This window comes from Ascidia mentula, chromosome 1, assembly GCF_947561715.1.
Source record: "Ascidia mentula chromosome 1, kaAscMent1.1, whole genome shotgun sequence".
Classification (NCBI taxonomy): domain Eukaryota; kingdom Metazoa; phylum Chordata; class Ascidiacea; order Phlebobranchia; family Ascidiidae; genus Ascidia; species Ascidia mentula.
In genome coordinates, this window is record NC_138566.1 from 2,202,602 (window position 1) to 2,220,979 (window position 18,378).

General features: G+C 36.2%; 3 protein-coding genes across 5 annotated transcripts; 1 reads left to right on the top strand and 2 right to left on the bottom strand.

Annotated features, from left to right (window-relative positions):
- Nucleotides 1–100: 100 nt before the first annotated feature.
- Nucleotides 101–9,662, bottom strand: LOC145905413 (kelch repeat and BTB domain-containing protein 3-like). Of its 3 annotated transcripts, none has more exons than XM_082992605.1 (14): nt 9,564–9,662; nt 9,375–9,502; nt 8,792–8,915; nt 8,486–8,639; nt 8,028–8,245; nt 7,796–7,945; nt 6,924–7,011; nt 6,721–6,809; nt 6,297–6,468; nt 5,877–6,020; nt 5,695–5,823; nt 5,324–5,368; nt 538–625; nt 101–277 (listed from the first exon to the last, which is right to left on the bottom strand). In XM_082992605.1, the coding sequence occupies exons 1-14, from the start codon at nt 9,609–9,611 to the stop codon at nt 166–168; spliced, it is 1,689 nt and encodes a 562-aa protein (XP_082848731.1). In that variant the 5' UTR covers nt 9,612–9,662; the 3' UTR covers nt 101–165. The 3 variants fall into 3 exon arrangements, with proteins under 3 accessions (XP_082848731.1, XP_082848748.1, XP_082848739.1); XM_082992613.1 differs by having other exon boundaries at nt 134–341; XM_082992622.1 differs by lacking the exons at nt 9,375–9,502; nt 9,564–9,662 and adding an exon at nt 9,164–9,286.
- LOC145912141 (uncharacterized) lies at nt 4,069–5,058 on the top strand. Its single transcript, XM_082999558.1, has one exon. It carries the CDS (start codon nt 4,069–4,071, stop codon nt 5,056–5,058), a length of 990 nt encoding a protein of 329 aa, XP_082855684.1.
- A 2,495-nt stretch (nt 9,663–12,157) lies between the features above and the next one.
- On the bottom strand, nt 12,158–15,503 carry LOC145905453 (kelch-like protein 12). The gene is made up of 13 exons (XM_082992661.1): nt 15,437–15,503; nt 15,294–15,373; nt 14,997–15,120; nt 14,688–14,841; nt 14,285–14,508; nt 14,082–14,231; nt 13,941–14,028; nt 13,754–13,860; nt 13,458–13,656; nt 13,256–13,369; nt 13,050–13,187; nt 12,821–12,974; nt 12,158–12,761 (listed from the first exon to the last, which is right to left on the bottom strand). Exons 1-13 carry the CDS (start codon nt 15,467–15,469, stop codon nt 12,656–12,658), a joined length of 1,671 nt encoding a protein of 556 aa, XP_082848787.1. The 5' UTR covers nt 15,470–15,503; the 3' UTR covers nt 12,158–12,655.
- Between the last annotated feature and the right edge of the window lie 2,875 nt (nt 15,504–18,378).

The window sequence follows — 18,378 nt, forward strand, 5'->3', positions numbered from 1 at the left end:
ATTTCCTAGCATCGTGCACATGTCAGTTTTGACCTAACAATGGGCTACAAACAGAGGTAAATAAATGCATCATTTTAAGCTATGATGTAGTGTCTGTTGAAAATTATACATTAAAACCCTACTCATAATATTATTAAACAATTCTTGAGCCACAAGAGACAGTTTTTAATCTAAAGGGAAAATTCTGGCAAAATCCTTTTCATTCTCAATTCCAGTAATGACCCTCCATGTTTTGTGCGACACATTGAACTCCTTCAACAACCAGCCTTCATGGTAGCTGTAATTGTATTTTGAATACCTCAAATATTTTATAAATCTGGCAGGTTACAAGAGAAATGGACCTAAATTTCAGAACAAACATTTTTACCTAGGTTAGGAGTTAAGTTTCAATTCTCCCACTTACATATACCAGACAATTTTGTGACCAGTTTTACAGAAGCTGTTGCATTACTTACACAAAGTCACATAGATTTATCATAAATAGCACAATAAATCACAAATTATCATGTTTTAAAAGATTGTTACAAATGTTAATACCTTTGCACAACTGCAATGATGTTTCCATTCACAAAACACACATCTCTTATTGACTGAGTGTTCATCATTTCATTTATCTTTATTGCTTCTAACTAGCGGAAGCCGATCATGCCCGTAGCAAAATTTCTAAGATTTTGAAAGAAGCCAAATTGCCACCTTCAAACTTTTCTAAAGAAGAATGGGAAGCAACTAAGAGTTTGAGGAACGACACCAACATCATCATATCCAAGGCTGACAAAGGAAATTGCACTGTGGTCATGGACAGACAAGATTATGACAATAAAGTTGTTACCATGCTCTCGGACAACGAAACTTACAAGAAACTTGCCAAATCACCTTGTACTAGACTGGAGACGAAACTGAACAAATTTGTGTGGAAACTACGGACAGAAGACTGCATATCCCAACCGGAGTATCGAAGACTACACAGCAGCGACGGTGTGCTCCCAAAGTTCTACGGGTTACCCAAAATCCATAAGGAAGGTATTCCATTAAGACCGATTGTTTCTTTTGTCAACTCGCCAACCTACCAGCTATCTAAGTTCATCAGTCAAATTTTATTTCCTTTAGTTAATAGTACTGACTTTACTGTAAAAAATTCCAGTGAGTTTGTAAAGATTATTTCTGATTATAAATTACTTCCGCATGAGTGTCAAGTATCGTTTGATGTCGTTAGCCTGTTTACGTCAATTCCGACAGATGTTGCGCTCAGAATATCCTTGGACCAACTACAACAAGACACAACACTACATAAACGTACCAATCTTAAGTTAACACACATCCAAGAGGCATTACAGTTGTGCTTAGACTCGACTGTTTTCACATATAAACACGACATTTACCAACAAATTTTTGGCACCCCCATGGGCTCTCCCATTTCACCGGTTCTGGCCAACATTATAATGGAACAACTTGAGCAAACCGCTCTTGCTTCCTTCAAAACACCCCCGCGACTTTGGCTCCGCTATGTCGATGACACGTACGTCATCATAGCAAAAGACGAGGTCGCAGGGTTTCATAACCACATAAACAGCATCGAACCTTCCATTAAGTTTACCCGGGAAACACAACATGACCATAGTCTGTCATTTTTGGACGTAAACGTCACTGCAAACCCGGACGGGAAACTTACCACCTCCATTTTTTACAAGCCTACACACACTAACCGCTACTTACAATACACCTCACACCATCCGAAACATCAAAAACTCACTGTGGCCAGAACCTTATATAACAGAACGATTACACATATTGCCGATCCACACACTCGGAGGGTTGAACGCAAACACATTCGAAACGTTCTAAAACTAAACAAATTTCCCACTAACCTAAATCTCACACCCCACACACACAACAAACCCACACAAACATACACAGCATTCACTTCCATACCATATGTACAGGGAGTTTCTGAGCGGATATCAAGAATACTCAACGCCACTGGCGTAAAAGTTGCCATGAAACCGGTATGCACTTTAGAAAACATGTTTCCCAAACCTAAAGACCGTATTCCCATGCTTCAAATGACCGGTGTAGTTTACTTAATCCCTTGTCTTGATTGTAACACTGTGTATATTGGCCAGACTAAGCGCAATTTAACGTCTCGTATTTAAAGAACACAAGGCAGCCATACGCAATATGGAACCCAATAAATCTGCCCTATGTGCCCACATGCTTGACACCGACCACCGTATCAATTGGAAGGAAGCAAAAGTATTAAAACAAGAAACAATTTTGGCAAAACGGTTGGTTGTGGAAAATTATTATATTAATTCGCTACCGAATGTTTTAAATCGGAACGATGGAAAAGTACTTTCGCCCGTGTTCCGCAATTTCGCCCGTAACAATTCGTGACTTTTGTTTCCCATGTTTGGCCGTTTGACCCATGATCGATGTTGTCCATTGAATTATGTCCCGCTGTGTTTTAGCTGTTACGCCCTTTTGTTTTTTCGTCGCTCAATTTCTTTGCCCTGTTGGTTCGCTTCGCTACTGTGTTTGTTTTATTCTCTGAAGAAGCCTAGTCGTACGTACAGGCGAAACGTCAGAAAATACAATCTTTTTTAAACAAAAGGTGTATATTTGTTGTTCTCCACCAGAAGAGCGTCAGATTCATAATTCATTATGATACCTGGTGGTCAAAGCCTATTTTCAGTTTTCAGTATTATCAGAAGAGAAAACAGTAAATCGACGCTCTTAGCGGCTCGAAGGTTCATCAAAGAAATTTGCACGATTGAAAAGGAGTACAGTCACCTACGGTTCAATCATAGATGCAAAGACCTCAGGACTCTTCCAAAAAGTTTAAGGTTAACTCCTCCGGACAAGACTAGACAGGCTTTTAAACTTGTGAGAAACTGCGGTTGGCAATTGCTAAAATGTCGCATTGCCAATTCTCACCAAAAAATCTCGCAACTTAAGAAGACCTCGGAGAATCTGAAGAAACACCTCCAGGAACATCTTTCCCCGAGTCTTTTTGAATCCTTGGTTTCGTATGGAAATTTTCGTCGACAAGCAGTAGCCAGTTTATGTGAAGCAAGACATGAAGCCAAGATGAAATCTTTGGATAATTCAAACAAAGACAGACAACAGGGTTCCGATCAAAAAGGAATTTGGATTAAAAACATTTCTTCCCGTGTCTTAACTAAAGCAGAAACAACAGTGTTAGAAAAGGGACAAAATTTCGCCATCACTCCACACAAATTACCCACCATTGATCTGATCAGTGCCTCTGAAGCAGCTCTTCTACGCCTGGGCACAGATAAACTAGCGGAAGCCGATCATGCCCGTAGCAAAATTTCTAAGATTTTGAAAGAAGCCAAATTGCCACCTTCAAACTTTTCTAAAGAAGAATGGGAAGCAACTAAGAGTTTGAGGAACGACACCAACATCATCATATCCAAGGCTGACAAAGGAAATTGCACTGTGGTCATGGACAGACAAGATTATGACAATAAAGTTGTTACCATGCTCTCGGACAACGAAACTTACAAGAAACTTGCCAAATCACCTTGTACTAGACTGGAGACGAAACTGAACAAATTTGTGTGGAAACTACGGACAGAAGACTGCATATCCCAACCGGAGTATCGAAGACTACACAGCAGCGACGGTGTGCTCCCAAAGTTCTACGGGTTACCCAAAATCCATAAGGAAGGTATTCCATTAAGACCGATTGTTTCTTTTGTCAACTCGCCAACCTACCAGCTATCTAAGTTCATCAGTCAAATTTTATTTCCTTTAGTTAATAGTACTGACTTTACTGTAAAAAATTCCAGTGAGTTTGTAAAGATTATTTCTGATTATAAATTACTTCCGCATGAGTGTCAAGTATCGTTTGATGTCGTTAGCCTGTTTACGTCAATTCCGACAGATGTTGCGCTCAGAATATCCTTGGACCAACTACAACAAGACACAACACTACATAAACGTACCAATCTTAAGTTAACACACATCCAAGAGGCATTACAGTTGTGCTTAGACTCGACTGTTTTCACATATAAACACGACATTTACCAACAAATTTTTGGCACCCCCATGGGCTCTCCCATTTCACCGGTTCTGGCCAACATTATAATGGAACAACTTGAGCAAACCGCTCTTGCTTCCTTCAAAACACCCCCGCGACTTTGGCTCCGCTATGTCGATGACACGTACGTCATCATAGCAAAAGACGAGGTCGCAGGGTTTCATAACCACATAAACAGCATCGAACCTTCCATTAAGTTTACCCGGGAAACACAACATGACCATAGTCTGTCATTTTTGGACGTAAACGTCACTGCAAACCCGGACGGGAAACTTACCACCTCCATTTTTTACAAGCCTACACACACTAACCGCTACTTACAATACACCTCACACCATCCGAAACATCAAAAACTCACTGTGGCCAGAACCTTATATAACAGAACGATTACACATATTGCCGATCCACACACTCGGAGGGTTGAACGCAAACACATTCGAAACGTTCTAAAACTAAACAAATTTCCCACTAACCTAAATCTCACACCCCACACACACAACAAACCCACACAAACATACACAGCATTCACTTCCATACCATATGTACAGGGAGTTTCTGAGCGGATATCAAGAATACTCAACGCCACTGGCGTAAAAGTTGCCATGAAACCGGTATGCACTTTAGAAAACATGTTTCCCAAACCTAAAGACCGTATTCCCATGCTTCAAATGACCGGTGTAGTTTACTTAATCCCTTGTCTTGATTGTAACACTGTGTATATTGGCCAGACTAAGCGCAATTTAACGTCTCGTATTAAAGAACACAAGGCAGCCATACGCAATATGGAACCCAATAAATCTGCCCTATGTGCCCACATGCTTGACACCGACCACCGTATCAATTGGAAGGAAGCAAAAGTATTAAAACAAGAAACAATTTTGGCAAAACGGTTGGTTGTGGAAAATTATTATATTAATTCGCTACCGAATGTTTTAAATCGGAACGATGGAAAAGTACTTTCGCCCGTGTTCCGCAATTTCGCCCGTAACAATTCGTGACTTTTGTTTCCCATGTTTGGCCGTTTGACCCATGATCGATGTTGTCCATTGAATTATGTCCCGCTGTGTTTTAGCTGTTACGCCCTTTTGTTTTTTCGTCGCTCAATTTCTTTGCCCTGTTGGTTCGCTTCGCTACTGTGTTTGTTTTATTCTCTGAAGAAGCCTAGTCGTACGTACAGGCGAAACGTCAGAAAATACAATCTTTTTTAAACAAAAGGTGTATATTTGTTGTTCTCCACCAGAAGAGCGTCAGATTCATAATTCACTTTACTTTTTATGTTGTACAACCACACAGTGAAAGCCTGTTGACCTGCAACAAATCTATTTCATAAACGACAGTTAGGAAACTTATTTCCAATAAAATAGCTCAAATATTGAAAGTAACATTAAGTGCCAGAAGAACAGATTATTAAGTTACAATATGCCTGGCAGCAACAAAAACATTATGTTTGTAACATTAAGTAATTATGTAAAGATTTTTAAATTCCTTATGCAACTTTTCAGTTGTTTGCAATAATTATTGTTGACTGTTTTGCTATATAGTGCTTAGATAAACAGGCAGCAAAAAATTAAATAAAAATGTTGACTTTAAATGCAGTTTACATTAGATACAAGGTTAGACAATAGAACACAAACCTTCTTCAAACAAATATAACTCATTTTGGTGAAACAAAGCTTTTGTAACATTGTTCACTTTTGTTGAGTTGTTTAGAAACTGTTTGCTGTTAAAGTCATAAAAATAACCCGATGGAAAGCAAAACAATCCTAGGAAGCAAAGGAAGTAAGTGTACAGCGTGGTTGTTGGTTTTCAAGTTTACCTGATTCAGTGGCAGCAAAACTTTTATCTGTTACATTGCCTGAACGGGATTCCCAATTCTCATGTACTGTGTGAAATACCAAACATTTGGTCACATCTGGTCTTCCCCAATAATCAGTAGTTTCCACACACACAAAAATATAATCTGCAAGATAAATATGACAATGACAGCAGCAAAAATTTTTAGATCTTTCAAAATCAAGTAAAAAGCTTAAAAAAGCGTTTGCCATTTTCAGAGTTGACATTAAATCCAGGTATATAGCATGCACTTGGTTCATACAACCACACTTCCTTATGAATGTTGTGTAACTTAAAAATAATTTATTCACTTTCAGAAAAAAAAATGCGACATGAATAGAGAAATACCATCTACTTAACTACTAACTGAGCCGTACTCTTTCAGTTTTTAAAAACAACTTGCCATTAAACCCAGTTGCAGCAGTAATACGTCCGTTATTTGGATTTCGAACCGTTTTCCACCCACTTAAAGGTGCATCCAAGTTTAACTTCTCAATTTTATTTGTGTTTGAAACACCAAGTGCATAAATCCAGTTGCCCAGCTTTACTGCTGCGTTAAAATTATCCAGTTGATTCTAAAAAGAACACTTCATCATCATTATGTTTATTTTGTGGAGAAGATTACAATGTAAATTAACTATACAAGCAAACATTAAAGCAATATGAATAATGATATATCTGTGTAGGTTATCGAGTTAGGTGCCCATTTCCTCACAGAGAATCATGCTCTGCCATAGAATCCCAACCGATTGCGAGGGATGGGTAGCAACCAGTCGGTGATCACTTCCCACCAACTTGGTATTATTACAAAAGTTGTATATACTTACATAAGAAACCTCCTCTGTAAAGTTGTTGGCAAAATTTATTTTTCTCAGCTGACCAGTTGAAGTCAGTGCCAGAATGCTGGTTGAGGGGTCTAAGATTAGTGAAAATTGTGAAACCAATGGATTGGGAAGTGTTTTTGTACGGTAATTCATGTGAGTGTAATCACAATAAAAAGATTATAATTTTATTTATAATATTTACCTACCTATTTTGTTCAAGCTATCAGGTAACACATCTTTGGAAATTTTTGTGATTACTCTTTTTACAACTTCACTGTATTCCAGTAAAATATTCTGAAAATAATAAAAACATACATTTATGGTTATTGTATTAACGTCATACTCACATAATTTACAAAATGTAATTTAGAAATGGCATTTTAATTTTCAACTTTTTATATATTTTTTTATTTAGTGGAAGCCAATTATATCCGTGTTCTTATTTATAAAATCAGAAGCGTGGACACAAAGTTGTTCTAGTAACATTTAAAATTAAATTGAAGGTTAACTTGTGTCACATGAAAGAAGTGTTGCTGGTTAGGTAGATTTCATGAAGTAAAAACATTTTATTGCATGTTCTTAAGAATCGCTGTTGTTAATTGTTGTATTAGTTTTGTGTCAAAGGAGGTTCTGGAATTATACTTAGTATTGCCAAAAGTGGGCAAATTATAAACTCACGAAAATGTTTTAAACACAGACCATTTATCATGACAACATTCACTGTCTTTGCAACCAAGGCATTGCAGCCTTGCTGGTACAGACACTTTTTTCCTGAAAAGTGTCGAAGCTAGATATGAAAAATCAAGCTCAAGCCTTAACTCGCGACCCTCAGATAACCAGACCCAATGCTCTACCGACTGAAACACAGGAGCTCAACATTTGATTGTGGTAAATTATGGCCATGATACTTTTGCACAAGCTGACAACTTGCTGCTCCAACTTCATATTTACATTACCTGTGATCACTATAGACCTGCTTCAGTTTGGTGGAAATGCATTTATCATTGTGTTCACATATTAATATAACTATGCTTTTGCCCAAAACTTGATGTGGACATCACCTAAAATAAATATTTACCTGCTTCTGGACAACACTTGACAAAAAATAACTGCTCATTTTTGTCAAATCCAACATAAAAAATAATTCTGGAAATGTTTGTTGTCTGTCTTCTTTCTTATATTCCACCCAAGAAATAATCAACATGTACGCATCTTCTTCCTTGTTGTCCTGTCAGGATGTGTAGTCATACAATGTGATTGTAATCCCTAACATGAATATATTGGGAAACTGTCATACATGATAAACACACATTTTTGTTTTTGAGTAAAAGAACTTGTTTAAATTCTTCCAAATCCAATTGCATGAAATCGTCCTCCTCTCGTATCAACAAAAAGTTGTCAGAAATATATTTTCCACTTCTTTTTTCCAGCTCACTTGCATTGTACTTTTTGGCAGAAGACCAAATTTTCAATGAGTTTTCTGGGTTTTGTTCATCCAACAGAAATTTGCCACAGAAATCTTTTAGGTCTGAAAAAATGTACTGTACATTTACATTACAAATTTACTGCATTCGGCCCCCAGAACAATGTAATAATAGCCAAGCGTTCATTCATAACACAGTAATATTGGGCGTTCATTTATAGATACAAAATTGATAGCAATAATGTACCTAAATATGCAGGACAATAAAGTTTTACAAGCCTGAAAATTGTTTGCAAACTGAATTATCAAAAGGTAACAAATAAATCAAACTATATTACTGCTTACATGGCAACATAAAGTAGTCAGATGCAGCCAAAACTTGGTAAACATTGTCTTCATCCAGTATAACTTTGCTTGTGTAAATGAAATCCAACACCAGCTTCACTGTTTCTGCTGAAATTTCTGTTATCTTTATGACATGTTGGTATTTTTCCTTCATCTGTGTAAGTTTAGTTCTAATTAAAAATGTTTTTGTACTTTTTGTTTCTCATTTACAAATCATTTACAAGTAATTTGAAACTATTGACATAATTACATTTTTAAGATATTTGGGACAAAAAAGTTCATAATATAAAAACTAAGAACACTCACATCAGCATTAAGAAGTTTGTCAAAATAATCAGACATTGAAACCAAAACACATTTGTGAGCTTCAAACTTTTCTCCATCAGCTTCCAACACAACATCACAGCAGTTTTTAGTGGAGTCTCGATATCTTTAATGATAAACAATTAATATATATAAAAGAATGTACTGTGACTACAGCATATCATTGTGTAAAAACTGTAGTAAGGCTCACTGTAGTTAACAGTGTATGTAATTGTTTGGACAAATACCCTATAATATTCGCAAAGTTTTTACCAAAGGATTGTAAATGTTTATCTTGTTCTGGCACTGCCAAAATGTGGGAAATGTTCGCAATTGGCCTTGAAATAGCGGGAAAATTGACCACAATTTTACAACCCTCAAAATAAAAACCAAAATCCTGTGGTCGTGTTCTGAACTTTCTAAATCCATTACTGCCTGGCGTATGATAATGTGATTTATATAAAATGCCTATTTATCAATATTCCAACATCAACTACCATGCCATTGAGGTCTGTTAGCGTTGCAGTTCTAGAGAATGATAAAAAAATCTAAATAGTAAATATTACTTTACGTAATAATTACACACCCGTGTAATGTTGATGTTATATTTGCAGAATGATGACTGTCATAACACTCAGTTCGTTTCTCTGATGTCTTTGACTGAAAGCAAAACTTTGGCTGATTGCTAACCTTTGGCTGAGAGCAAAACTTTGACTGAAAGCAAAACAACACCATATAAGTTTTAATTGGAAAATCTCTTGTGCACAACACTTACTTCTACTTCATGTACTTCTGTTTCTGCATCACTTGATGAAGTAGACATTGCGTTGGTAAAATTTAAGTACTTTGTTTATACACAACCTAGTAATACCTTTATTGGTAAACACAAATGAGTTTTAATATTGTTTGCAAAACAAATTAACTGAACATCCAGCGAACAAGTTTTCAAAAAAAGGTTATTATGTTGCCCCTAACAACTGCTGCTAAGAAACATTATTATTTCATCCCCGTTGACGATTTAAGATTAACATCGTAACTTAATTCTTCCGTCAGGGTAATTCCCTGTTTTGTTGATATTTGGATAGAGAGCGCAATATATCCCAAAAATTTAGACTGGCGATCTATTGAAGAACAATCTAATTCAAGACGCTGCTGCCTCTCTAATTTTATTTTTCGGTATTGCCAAAATTGATACAGTGCATATTACTCAAAAACAATTATAAATACTCAAAAAAAATAATTTTGAATATTTCATGGGTTTGAAGTTTTGTCGAACAGAGAAAAACATTGTTTGATAAAATGTTGGAACAGACTTTAAAAGTTTTGCACCGTTTCCGATTGATTTCTATACGATAAATAAATAGACATAGTAGCCTACTTCATCACAATAAAGCAACGAAAAAAGCATCTTCTGCTTCAATATGCGAAGGTTGTCCAGAGGCCTGTTTAATGCTGTATAATGTTCTGTAAACTCTACGCCACCAGAACAAAGTGCGTTCGTTGACAAATAGCGTGTGAGAAAAATGCACAAACACAAAACACTGTTTATTTATTAAACACCAAATTTAATCTGTTAGCTGCCTACATTTTCTTGTGATCAAACCAGACTTGGTGAACCGCTAAAGTTTCAAAAAATATCAATAATTCACAAATAAGTTTCATTATATGCTATTTGAAATCGCAAAGCTAATTATAATAACAAACAACGGAACTGCAAGTTGTCTATCAGCATCTGGTTGTGCGTTTATAGGAAACTTCAGGCCTATATAATAAATGCCGCCGTTGCCTCAGTTTATATCAGTTTTACAAACGAATTAATGGAATCAAAGTGCACAGTGACCTTTGTGGTCAATATCACCCAAAACATTTCAATACAACCTTCGCGATATACTGCGTCAAATGCCAAAGGTCATGTGACTGAAAAGATTATATCTACAGACGTAATTTCACATTGACGGTCGCTTGCGCGGTGCAGGTGTGTGTTTAACAAGCTACCTTCTCAATTTGTGCAAGGCTGAGTGTCAAATGCACCTATTGTTATAGTTCGATGTTTTCGCAAACAAGAAAATATTGTGCTTGAAATTTATCTTTGTGTAAATATCTGTTAGTCTGTTGAAAATATATGTCAAATCTTAATATGCATGGATTAAACTTTGGTAGAAGGAATTTTTTGGGAAAAAATGGATTTCTTGAATTTAATTGCAATATAGATCCTTAATATTTTTTGTTTAACAAGTTTGTAATAGTTTTGTTGCAGTTATTTACTAACAGGTGAAATTCGAGAAAAACAACTACATTTACACTTTGTATTTTGCGTTGTTCTGAACGGCAAATATGCAACAATTAAAGCACAATAGTGGAAGTAAAAAATAGCGTGTATCGTCCAAATGTTATGAAACAAATGTACAAGAAATCTGCCTTGCTATACATCGTTGTCTTTGTGATTTCACAGGTGAAAACCATATATATATATATATATATATTGTAAATAACTCTAAAGGCCCGTTTACACTACAGACGATTCCGTGTTTGTTTTATTGTGCGCGCGTGCTGAGTTGTGCTGGGATGGGATGTGCCGGTCTGTGCTTGGATGTGCTCGCTTTTGCTCGACGAGCATAAATTCGGACACAGTTGGGCACATTTCGGCACACATTGATGCGAGAGTGCAAGGCGACTGCTTAAAAGGAGAGGACATATATTATTTTAGTGGTGGTTGTGTGATGCGGCCGCGTTTGACATGTGAGCGATTGTTTTTAAGCGTATGAAATGGTGCCGTAACTGAATTACAAAGTGGTGTGTGGAACGGCGTCTCAGCGGGATGCTGCTGTGGAAAACCTTTGTCCTGGTTCAATTATACCATCTTTGTTTTCATAATCTGTGGTGTTTGGTTCAGCATATTGTAGTGTTACCTTGCGTCGTAAAAAAATTATGCAAAACATTACATGCCTTAACTGTGTAAAACAGTACATGCTTTTTGTTGAAGAATATGTACAACAACTTTAATTTGTATCTATAATATCGCTGGCGGGGCCGAGAAATGCAAGGCATGACTGACAACCTTAAAAAATAATCAACGTAACTTGTCACTTGCACTTGTCGGTTTCGTGTTCATTACAGGGAAATCCCTGTAGTCGTGCTCGATTATTCCAGTAGTGTAAACGCCGTGTGTGCCAGACTGTGCTGTGCCGTGCCAAACTGTGTTCGTGTGTAAACGGGCCTTAAGGGTCTCAGAGATATTTAACAGGGTCTCGATGGCCTGAGCGGTTATTGAGTCTCTTTGATGGTTAAACCTGCTTCTGCCCCGTTCCATAAAGCACCCAGAACCAAGATCTCTTCCCGAATAATTGTATTCATTTCTGTTATCTTCATCATTACGACGGTACATTACAACTTTCAATACAACGTTGTTAGGATGCCAGCAAATAGAATGGCAGCAAATAGAATGGAATCAAATAGAATCAAGTAGAATCAAGTAGAATCAAGTAGAATCAAATAGAATGAATTAGAATGAATTTACCGGTCGAACCTGGGCTTTTTAACGCTCTCCATTATGAGAGCTGATTGGTCAATAATGTCACGTGATATCATGAGGCGCTTGAAGTAATATAATACAAGAACATAGGTGTGATGTGACATAAGCATAGGAGAACATTTTATGTGGTAAACAGGATGTTGAATGAATCACTTTACTCGAGAATATTCGATGGCTCAATCATTTGGGTCACATTGTGGGATTATGCAGTACATGTGCAAAGCTGCGCGCAAAACATTACGCAATACAAGCACTGGTTTCTGTGACGTATGTTACACACGCAAAACATTACGCAATACAAGCACTGCTTTCTGTAACGTATGTTACAATATAAATTAGTCATTCAATGGAAGGATTTTGGCAAAATCTTTCACAAAAGCAATCACCCGCTGTTGGCGATTTGTGACATTAAATTCCTTCAGTAATTGATACCTCCCGTCACTAAAACACGAACATATTATACTCACAGTATCTCTTACGTTGTAAACAAGCTTATTCACCTCACAATAGCAAAGATGTTATCATTCACACAGCAAAAGTCTATTACAGAGTCATCATTAGACAAACTTGCAATCTGACAAGTTTGTTTAATTGTGTCATTGTAGCTGTATAAATTCGTAGGTGTGAATTGCCTGTTTAAACTCCCCAAAACATCTGAGAAAGTATTGTGTTTTATTAAAAATAAAATAAAAAAAGACAGATGCAATTTGCATCATTCCAACTACTTACTCTTTTCCTTTCCAAATAAATACATGAGATCATTTCTTGCTATTCCCATTGAAGCAACAATAGTTAAACCGGCTATTTTTTTCCATTTCTGTTTTTGTATATTGTAACAATTTAATGTGGAAAGACCAATCACTTTTCCTGTGAAAAAGATAAATTTTGCGTACATTGTGTACAAGAACATGGCCTTAGCATTTTTAAAGCAATACCTGCTTGGGCAACAAGCCTTTCATTATCAAATTTACTATCTTCAATTTTTTCCCAATCACTTGTTTTGTGTTCATAAACATACAGTTCCTGTCCACTTGCAACAACAATGTATGCTACAAAAATACAAAATATGCGGGTTTAAAATTAAGTTTAACTGTTTTGCATATGACATTTACAATTATTATTTCTTATTTAACTTACAATCATCCACAACAGTTGCAACTATATTCCCAGACATATTTGGAGAAGGATTGCATTCCTCCCAACCATCATCAGGTGAGTCCAAGTTTAACCTTACAACTCTTTTTGGATCTGAGCCAAAACTATAACGGTTTCCATCCCCAAGCAAGTAAATCCATCTCTGAAGTTTGACGGCTGCACTAAAACTTCCAATTCCTGTCTGCATGAAAAAAAAACAGTAGTGTCATGGTTTTACATTAATATAGCAAATTTAAGAGAAATATCAAGTTTTAATTTTTAGTTTTTTATCAACTTACTGATGAAATAAATTCCTGGTAGTTGTTCCTCACATCAAACTTTCTTAACACTCCATTGGAACTGACAACAAGAATACTTGTGGAAGGCTGGATGTACATTTGCATTTCTAAACGACACATAATTTTGTTCATTTCTGTAATTTCAGGAGCAATTTGGAGAACGGACATGTGCATGTACGGAAATTACCATTTCTAGTCATGTGTTCCATCTGATTTTGGCATCGCAAAACATCAACAACTTTAAGAAGGGTTTTTCTGTCTTTTCTTACCAAATTCTAGCATAAAAAAATTAAATACATCAACCATTTTTTTACCTGATCGACATTACCTGATCTAAAATAATTTCTGAAATGAACATTTTATCAATAGTCTCCATATGCAACATTGAAAACAGCACAGAAGAATATTGTTTTCTATTTTCTTGGTCATGCTCTATCCATGCCACAACTAACTTGTATACTTCTTCTTCTTTGACAATCTGCGTAAAATATAGAACATTAACTACACATTCATGGAGTTTAAAGTACAAACCTTTGCATTTGTTTCCTTCAACATTACAAGCAATGTAAATTCATCAAGTTCAAGTTGAAGAACATCACAGTGATTCATCATTTGCATCAAGTTGCCACAAATATATTTTTCACTTTTTTCCTCCAAATTATAGGCATGGTATCTCTTTGCCATCGTCCAAATTTCGATTGAGTTTTTATGTGTTTGTCCATTTAAAAGAAACACACTTAACAATTCCTTCAAATCTAGAAGAAGTAGTGAGTTAATTTTAATGCCCAAATAAAGCATTGCTTGAGTTGCGTGTTCCTTCAAAACCTCTTTTCAAACAATAAAGTGATTGTTTTTTTGCATTTATATATTTCCTTTGGATGAATTGTTAACAAAAAAAATACTATCATGTATCACATTTTGTTTTAATACCAACCTGGTAACATAAAATAGTCAGAAGCAGCCAACAATTTGTAAACATTGTCTTCGTCAATTGTGACTTTGCCTGTGTAAATAAAATCCAGCACCAACTTCAATGTTTCAGCTGTTACTTGTGATATTTTAATTGTTTCCTCATACTTTTCTTTCATCTATGGATACGAATAAACAGGGACATGTCACATCAGTGTGGAACACCTCTTGCATGGTTTAAACACAGAAATAGTTTTAATGGAAAGCAAAACACTTTAAAAGTTTTAAGATTTAATTTCAAAATAAACTAAATCAATATTACGCATTGGTATACCTCAGAATTCAGAAGTTTGTCAAAATAATCTGATGTAGCAACCAATACACATTTATGAGCTTCAAACTTTTGTCCATCAGCTTCCAATACAACATGACAACAGTTTTTCGCTGAACTTCGAAATCTTGGGAAAATGAAACTGTTGTTCATACAATAAGTTCTATTAGGCTTATCATTTTAACAAAGATCTGAAGTAATGTTTTTTTATAGCTTTTATATTTTCTTAAACCAGTTATTAGCAGGAAAACAATATTAAGCAGCTTATAACATCCGTCATGTGCATCAAACATTACATACCCATGTAGGGTAGCTATTAATTTTGCTGGATGTTGGCTTTCAAAACATTCCACTCGTTTTTGAGACAATTCTGCTTCAGGCTAAAAAAGACAAAAGCATTTAAATGAACAAATGTTGGTGTTTTTTTGCCTGCACACATTAACCTCTGCTTCTTCTAAGTCACTCACTTCAGCCATCTTAACACAACAAGGTTATTAATACTAAACTAATTTCATGAAAAACAATATAAGGTTTCTTGAGTATAAGCATGTTTTTTTTATGTTTTTTTCAATAGAGTATATTTCTTTCCACTCTTTTCATTGCACATTACAAATAACTTAGCGTAGTAACATTTTTTTTACTTCACGCCTAATGGTAAAGCTTACTGAATGAAACATTTAAATTAGGGTGTGACAGGAAGAACTACAATTAAATATCAATCTTCCCCCTCTGCTCATTACATTTTTAATAATAAAAAGTCAGTGTAAATTGTTCAGTCAGCAAGTTTCTACTATGCAGTTCATTTCAAACCTGTTAACAAACACTGACAGCATTTTAATGTTTACTTTATAACAGAACAATGCGTGGGAAGCTTGATGATTCAATGTATGGGGTTTCCTGACTCTCTGCCAACACTGTTGGCAGGATTGTTACAATTAATAATATTTACAAATGACAAAACTTCAAATTCATCAATCAGAGTCTTAGACTATTTACAAAATCTACAACTAAACGACCATTGAGTTTAACTGTTTTGTAAAAGCTATGCTTTTGTTTTTCAATCGGGTTATTCCCCTATTTTGTTGTCGCTTGTGCAATCATGTGGAACGCAAATCGACATCAAAGAAAAAATGTAACAGAATAAATATTTCAAAAAGATTTGATTGAAATTTTGCAGTAAATATTCATTCACGTAATATGTTCGCATGTAAACGTATAGTTACATAGTTCCACTAATTGTAATTCGCCCATTAGCAAATTTCTATTAAAATGCCTGCATTACAGATAGTTAAAAAATGCTCCTAAATTAGCGAAACTGGGCTGATTAGTTAACATTGTCTTCCTTCTCATCTGATGATTTACTTCCAGTCGTGGATCGTGGGTGGGCACTGTGGAATTGCAGCATCCCCCCTACTTGATTGTCGAAATCAATTAATATGATCCGTTTGCGCATTGTTAATCTGCGTAGTTTTGATTTGGTTGGTTTTCAATCGTTTGTAGAAATTTAGTATAATATTGTGAATAGCAAATTATTCCTGTTATACTTCACGCACGGTTAAACTTGCAGCTACCAGTGTGAGTAGCAGAAACTTTATTTTCTTTCACGTCAAACGACGCGCGCTTTCTGTAAAACAGGTAGCACAGAAACAACTGCCGAAAATGTTCATAAATACTAAACGGCAAAACGCATACCGAATTGTGATTAGGGTAAGCCTAAACATCAACCAAAAATTTGGAAGTTACGTTGACACAAACACTGCAAACGTGAAACATCACATGAATCTAGAAACCAAGCTTAGGCTAAGTTTGTGCTCGTAAAGGTGCTAACATACGAAGATTCTATTCAAAATAGACTGATCTTTTGGCATATTTAACGTATTGTATTCTTCCAACGTTCCGTCTGCCACACAGCAAGACTTCATCAAGGTATCGCATTTCATACGTAAACCGCACAACAACACGTTAACACCCACACGAAGATATTGTTGTCTACGTCCTGGTAGTAGCGCCATCCAACACAAACTATCGTGGAGATCTCCGGTTTGAAACACAGCATACATGTCAAAGCCCAGTCACAACTACAATGCGAGCGTATCGTTCAGATTTCGAAACAATGGGTGTGACGTACATATGGTGCATTGTTACGCATTTACAACAACGTGGCCAGGACAACAGTTCACAGCAGCGCGGTGAATGTAACAGTCGGTTGGCGCTGTCACGGTAGGTGGCCGTCCAACACACGGGTTGGTCTTCAGCAAATAATTCGGGGTGAGGGGCAAGTCCTCTTCAGCTTCCAGTGGCCGCGAATTCACTATGTTTTTAACCTCCAACAATAGGTTATGGATAACCAAAGGCCATTTTTTGAAAAAACAGTTAGATATTATTATCATTCTTGTGACACCAAACTGCACTTTATATTTACATCTGAATAAAAATGCTTGTATTACTGACAAACACTTCAAAGTTTATTATTAACCTTGTTTGAACAAACCCCATGCCAGCGAATAACATGTTTTGTCTCAGTAATCATAGCAGTGTGTTGTCGCAAAACATGTAATTGAATATGCAATAGACTGATTGACCCTAAAACTGAGCTGGAAAATTAAATGCTCTATAGTTTTAAACGGTAGATAACGTAATACTGCTATAACACCAGCCCGAAATGGGATGAGTAAAGGGCAATGTCAGTCAACTTCTTGAAAAAGTCTTGAAAAAGGCGTACCTAGCAACAGTTCCACAGCAGATACTTTACTTTTGATACAGGTTATTCCCCTATTTTGATGCCTTTGACGCAACAGGGGTATTGGAGAGTGAAGATTGCAACAAGTGTCGTTACTAGATGTTGTATTTTCGAATAGCACAAAGTAATAGAAAGATCCTAAAGTAGAGTGAAAGCAGGAATTTGTTTGACATCAAGAATTCTGCGAATGCAATTACACCGCAGGGTAGAAATTATACACAGAGTGCAAAATAGGTAGGTTGTTGCACCAGAGGGAAGCAAGTTAACAAAAAAACGCCAGTTAACTAAATTTTGGGTGCGGATAACTCATCCATCTTATGGGACAGCGACTTGATTTTTACACGTAATAGATCAAAGGCTGAACTTTCCAACGTCATAAAAAACATAAATTCATACTAAGGTTCGAATATGAATATGATATGTATTGTAAGGTTTTACCTTCCTCACCAGCAAACGGTTGAATCCGAATAAACAGTTTATTATCAGACTGTGGAAATAAATCCCAAGCGGCTGAATAGCTTGTAGAGTCTCAGTAATAATAGTAGTGTCTTGTCACCGAATAGAAGATTAAAGATAGAACGACGATTTCGAATAGAGTAGAGTCGAGGCCGAATGCAAAGAACTCAATTAACAGACGCACATCAC